Source organism: Pteropus medius, unplaced genomic scaffold, assembly GCF_902729225.1.
Source record: "Pteropus medius unplaced genomic scaffold, Ma_sr-lr_union100, whole genome shotgun sequence".
In the NCBI taxonomy this organism is placed as follows: Eukaryota; Metazoa; Chordata; class Mammalia; order Chiroptera; family Pteropodidae; genus Pteropus; species Pteropus medius.
Genome location: NW_024355205.1, coordinates 29,118,608 through 29,125,385, shown reverse-complemented (window position 1 = coordinate 29,125,385; position 6,778 = coordinate 29,118,608). Strand labels below are relative to the sequence as shown.

Below are 6,778 nucleotides of genomic sequence, written 5' to 3'. Positions count from 1 at the left end.
TATAAAAATATTATTCTCCCCATTTTTACAGATAAAGGAAATTCAAATAAGTCAAGCAACTTGCCCAAAGACCCACTTAGGTAGATTTCAAAGATTTCCTTTATCCTCATATTACCTACAGTCTTCTTCAGTTAGATGATGACTAATCTAGAAGTCATTTGGAAGTTGTCAATAATTTGGTGACTATAATCTTCAACTTTAGAACTACCAAGTGTAAACTGAAAATAAAACTATGTATTTCTTCTCTGCCTCAGCCATAGCCCACCTTTCTCTCTGGGTTGACTACTTTTAATGGTATATGCACTTACGTCAGTTAAAACTTTGTGAGTTTTAATTCCCATGTAGATGGTAGGAAATACCTTCAATGAATTCAATTCCTCCAAATTAAATTATATGTGTGTATAATTTATAGATATTGAATATATATATATATATATATTGAATATAAATATTGAATATATATATATTCAATATCTAACATATAGATCAGAGGAAGTTGTCTAGCCTAAAACTTAGCCTCCTCTGGTGCATTTGTTTATTTTCTCTCTTTTTTAGTTCTGATGTACTCATACAAAATGTATAGGCTTTAGATGAGATCCTATAATAAAACAATTATTGTTATAATAACAAAGATTATAGGCCGATGATAATGATAAAAGTTAACATCAATTATATATTAACTACATTTCATAACCTTTGCTTGACTGACTCATTTAATCCTCACAGACAGCTATGAAGAAAATACTATTATTAACTTCTGTAATAGAGTTACAGAAACATTTGGTAGTTAATTAATACTCCAAGTAAGCATCAGAGATAAGATTAGAACTCAGGAAATCAGCAGATTAAGCCATTATTTTTAACAATGATACATGACACAGAGAATATGTGTTGACTAAGAGGAACCATTAGTATTCTGTTGTCAGGCCTGGCATTTTTCTTAACTATATGGAGTAGAACTGTTCATTGTTGGCATTGACTTTTAGAGGAGACAAAGATTATTGCAGGACTGTGTATTTGCAACATCAAAGTAAATTAATAGTAATAGCGTATTTAGTCTAATGGGTGAACGAAATTTTCTAAATTAAAGCATTAGGAAATCAGAAAGAAAAGTAACATTTAATTTGCATCTACTGTGTGCCATGCCTTTTCTTAGATATTTTCACATTTATTATCTCATTCCATCCTCACAACAGTCTCACATGGTGGATGCTATTAACTATGGTTTTACATAAGCAAGTACTGAGGTATTGAGAGAGAACAATTTTCCAAGGTTACACACTAACACATCTAAATATTACTAAATAGGGGGTAATTTATAACTCATTAAGTCACAGTCATGACAGTTCCATCTCAAATGTTTAATTCTTATTATATCCTGTATTTCATTATATTCATTCTGTTTTTCTGAAAAGTTAAATACAAATCAAACTAACATTCCTGTCTTTCCACTCATTCATGTTATTTAAAATAAACCTTATCTTCATTTATTTAAATTTTTAATTTTGCTCATCTGCTCTTCAGCTTTTGAAATTATTCATGATTTATATGCAAAAGTAGCAAGGGAGTCCACCATTTTAGGTTACCACTGCTAAGTATAAGAATAATTTTGACTCAATATTTACAATTTAATCGCTGTGTAAGTGTGGATTTGCATATAATTTGCTGTTTTGAATCATAGGATCGCTGTTGTATCATTTAACAGCACTCTGGCAAGTGGAAATAGAACAAAATTGTATATATATATATTAGCAAAAAAGGAAGATAAAGTTTCATCATGACCTAAAGGGTTAGAAGATGACCTCCATTATTTTATTTTTAAGAGCCATTTACTGGAACATTTAGCTTTATTTGATCTTCTGTGTTTACCCTAAAGGATTCTTAATCTTTGGAAAAGACTGGAAAACAGTTTCATAACTCTTCTTTAATGAGTTGCAAAGAATCTGCTGCCTCATTAGACAAGGGAGTTTTTTTCTTATTCTTCAGAAGGCATGGAAATTTCTTAAAATTACCTGATGGCTAAAAAGCTTATTTCTTGCATCTTAAACTTGCTCTGGATGTAGAGTACAAACTCCTCAAACTACATAAAGACTATCAGTTAGAGTTAGTTATAGTTTTCTGACAAAATGTATTCATTTCCTATTGCCACTGTAACAAATTACCACAAACTTGGCAGTTTAAAACAACAGAAATTTATTCTCTTACAGTTTTGGAAGCCAAAGTGCAAAATCAGTTTTACTGAACTAAAGTCAAGTTGTCAACAGGGCTGATTCCTTCCACAGTCTGTAGAAGAAAATTTGCTTCCTGCATCTTCCAGCTTTTAGAAGTTGCTGGCGTTCCTTCAGTTATGGCAGCATTGCTCAAATCTCTGCTTTTATCATCTCTTTGCTTTCTCTCTCTCTGATCTACTGACTCCTTTTTTATAAGGACTTCTGTGATGATATAGGGCTCACCAAGATAATTCATCTCAAGATCTTTAACTTAATCACGTCTGCAGAGTTCCTTTTGTTACATAAGGTAATATTCATGCATTCTGAGGATTAGGAAGCAGGCTTCGTGGTGGAGTAATTCTATTCAGCTTTCCACATATAGAAAATATTACAAATAGGAGAATCAATGGAAGGAAAGATTCTTCTAGTAATTAAGTGAAAACAGAGTAATGAATATTTTTGTCCAAAGCCTTTATAGGGCAATGCCACCCAAGGGACAATATTCCTTACTTCTTGCTTAAATCTATCATTGTTGTGAACTTGATACTTGCTCTGTTACTGATGCTGTCTGCTCAGTCTCTTGCCAGGGTGGAGACTAAAGTAGAAGACGACTCTGTAGAGTTATAATTCACAGAAAATGATGGGTGAGTGGGAAGCGATGGTTATCTATGAGTGTGATGAGTGGGTAAGAAATTAAACCATAAAAGCAAATGTGAGGAGTTCAGCTAACTCTGCCTTTGCAAATCTCAACTGTTTAGAGTATTAACTATGCCAAAATAAATGTAAACATGTTGTAAAGACCCATGTTACTCTACATTGTAACAAATGTAAACATGTTGTAAAGACCTGGTTACTCTACATTATTTATTTTGTTGGACTTACACTAGTGTGAATACTATTAATTTAAAATACTCTGCCATTACAGTTGACTGACTTATTCATTTTTTCCCTTTAAATCCACTACAAAGAAGCCTAAAATAAGACTAGCAGTAACTATGGTATAACAGAGATGCAGAAATAAAGGTCCATCAACTGGAATCTTCTATATATTACGAGGATCCAGTAACTTAGTAGGAAGTTGGCCATCAACTGCCTTATGTATTTTATTTTCTATTTTGCCTGTCTCAGGACTGAGCATTTCTGCACAAAATCTCAGGATGCTCTATAGCCAAACAATTTGTTGGAAATATCATTCCCTGATCCTGACCATTTTTACCTGAGGGACACTTCACAAGACAGCAAGATTTGCTTAGTAAAGAGCTTCTTGCAGGATAAATTTGTCACTTTACACAGTAAATACTGGGAGAAGCGCTGAGAAAACGCAGATTAAAAATAAATGTTTGGAGAATACCTGTAGGTTTAAATTGGTGTGCATTTTTAAAATTTAGCTGACAAGCTGAGAACATGGAGAAAAATCTAATTGTCTTCTCTGAGGACACTGTCTTTTAAAAACTATCCCCATAGCTTATCCTGTCCTCTGTCTGAACTCATTGCTGTAATAAATGCATCGCTGTTTCCAATTTAGTGGAGGCTATTAGTATGCATTATAGTTTCTCTTTTCAAGAACAAAATGTCAATTCTTTAGTTTAAATTAAAATCTTAAAAAAATTTTCTTCAAGCCTTCATCATAAAAAGTGAAAAGTGTTTTTTAATATGTACAGTACCTATAAGAACTATATAGGTTATTCAAATAACATTTTTAAACATAGTCACTCCCCTTTGTGGGTATAGACCCAAAATAATTACATTCATCAACACAGAAATAAATTAAAGTCCATGTGAAAAGAAAAAAAAGCAAAATTATTCTTGAATAAGTAAAACTTATTTTGGAAGAAATGTTAAAAAATGTTATGCTTCTTACAGCAATTGGATTTTACAGCAGAGACTATAGAATGTAGAATGTATATTTTCATCAATTAGCAAGGTACAATCTTGAGAAAATGGTCTTATTTGATATTACATATTGCAGAAACTCTTGAAGAAATGGATATCATAAATGTCTTGGTTACTTAGCAACCACTGATGCTTGGAGACAAGTTCGTTTTTGGCCTTGTGTAGGTAGGTCACTAAGTCTCGCTGGGATTGCAATGAGTATTATAGATGGAATTCTCCAAACATGTTAGATGAGTCGTTTTCACCAGCGCATGGTCTGGCACAGCTAAGAGTATGATCCATATTTTGGGGGAACGACTCTTTGTCTTAATGGTTTAATGTCTTACCCTCTCTTATGAGCAACAATGTTTAGACAAAGTGGCTTATTTCAGAATATAGGATCGAGTCATGTCGTATTTTACTATAGTCAAGAGTAGAAAAGTACAGGTTCCTTGTTTTATTTGAACCCTTGTTAACCTTTTAATAACCATGTTGCAGGAGACCGTGACACGCTACCTCTCGTTAACCACTCACTGACAGATGAGAGTTTGCCTATGAACATTAAAATCACTATTCACTGAAGCGATGATCTTCGGATGATGAGTGATGGTTGATGGCCAAAGTGGTGATTATACAGGTTCTTTATTTATTTTGATTCTTTGATACTTTGAAGAATCAAAATAAACTTATTTTTACATGTGTGTGGAAACATCAGCAGTGGTAGCTAAACAACACAGTAATGAGATGTTGCTGTGTGAGAAGGAAGGGAGTCTGGAGAGGCTGCAGGCAATCGCCGGGAAGGATATAAAAGCCCTCAGACCACAGCCTCACCATCCCTTCACGGCCATCGCTGAGTGTACACTTGGGCTCCATGTCTCTTCTGGGCTATCCTGGGGATTGCAATGGCAGTGGCACAGCCTACAGAACTCACTGTTACATACCAATGACTCCTTCTGTTGGTTTTTGCTCCAGTGATGTAAGCCCTACCTTTGGAGTCTGCTTACCCAGTAGCTACCAAGGAAATCTCTGGCTCCTGAATAACTGCCAAGAAACCTATGGTGACATCCCAAGCTATGAATCTCCCAGCTGTGAGCCCAGGACCTGCACCACAAGTTGGGACTCATCATACTGCTCTGTACCCTGCAACTCTCCAGCAGTGGGCAAGGTATGCATTGCCTGTGAAACTACCAACACCGGACCCAGCCCCAGCTACAGCCCATGCACTCAGACCAAGGGGTATGTATCCCATTGCTCCACACCCAGCCGATGTGCACAGAAAGCCGGCCAGACCTTCAGCAAAGGCTCCCAATGCTTTGGGAAACTTAACTGCTTATCCAAGAGTTTCCCACCTTCATACCACTGCAGACTGGGTAGTTTGGGGTATAGAAGATACCAAAATCTTGGCTTCACACCAAGTGGCTTCTCATTCCCCTGTTATGCTGCCAGCAGCTGCCCATCCTCAAACTATTTAATAAGAAATTGCCAATATTCTCATTATAGGCCCATACATTGCCAACCATTGAGCTGTTTTTCTAGAAACTTCCGGTCTCTGAGCTGCATGTCAAGTACCTTCCCTCCTCTGAGGTATTTATGCAGTGGTTGCAGACCTCTGAATTGCTTCTGATGATGTATCGCATTTAAAGCTGCTGGGAATTGTTTAATAGAGCAGACTTTAATATTCTGCTGAATTACTTCATGTGTCTAAAGAATCTTGTTAAATTAACCTCAAATATATCTCCAGGACTTATTAACTACACCTGCTAGCTTTTTTTTTTCTGTAGCTCCATTAATGGCCTTTGAGTTGAAGGCTGAAAGTCATGTTACTGTTTCTGAGATTTACTGAGATGGGCTTACTGAAGAGATTCCACACAACATACAACCATCACCAGCTTTCTAATTTTTTGCTGTCACCGTCATTTGTCTGCCTATGCAATCATCACCTACCTTTCTTGATGAAATGGGGCCTGCTTTGTTTGAATGCTATTTCCAGCACACCTTTTTCAGACCATTTTGCTTCCTGTCAAGTTTTGTCAGCTGTTGAACTAGCATCTTGCTAATACACTGAGATAACATTCTCTTAAACATATCGACTTGAGCTATTTCTTCCTTCCCCTACTGGCTGATTATGGGATGTGCAAGCAGCAATGTCCAACGGGTTCAAAATCAGAAGAACTTCAGCAAATTCTTTCCTTCAAAGAAGCTCTAAAACAGAATGGCCTGACACTCAGTTTTTGTCTTCAGTGCCTAAGAGAGAGCCTTACCAGTAGCAGAAGCACAAAAGTTATTTGTTGAAAGAATGACAAAATACTCTTATAGATTTGTCATGAGTAGTGATAATCTCTGTTCAGGATTCTACAATAATTATCCTCTGCTGAATTGTTGCTTTCTGATTCTGGAAAAGGTCCTGATTCATAGTTAATAAACTAATTTCTATTGGTAAAAATGATTTTATTATATTTTATTTTAGAGTCACTAAAGTTTTATCAGTGTTCTGGCCAACATGCATAGCATTGTCAAAGCACTAGTTTCCTGCCATCTAGTTTATATTCTAAATTAAAAATATAAAAAAGGTAGAATGTAAATTCCTAAGACTTTGATTTGTTCTATTTTTGACACATTAAATGGCATCTATCTTAGAGTGGTTGTTATTGATATTTACATAGGAAAATTTGGGAAAATTATTTAGAAAATAAATC

General features: G+C 35.4%; 1 protein-coding gene across 1 annotated transcript; it reads left to right on the top strand.

The window, feature by feature from the left end:
- Nucleotides 1-4,944: 4,944 nt before the first annotated feature.
- KRTAP24-1 (keratin associated protein 24-1) lies at nt 4,945-5,706 on the top strand. Its single transcript, XM_039857945.1, has one exon. The coding sequence runs from the start codon at nt 4,954-4,956 to the stop codon at nt 5,704-5,706; it is 753 nt and encodes a 250-aa protein (XP_039713879.1). The 5' UTR covers nt 4,945-4,953.
- The last annotated feature ends 1,072 nt before the right edge of the window (nt 5,707-6,778 follow it).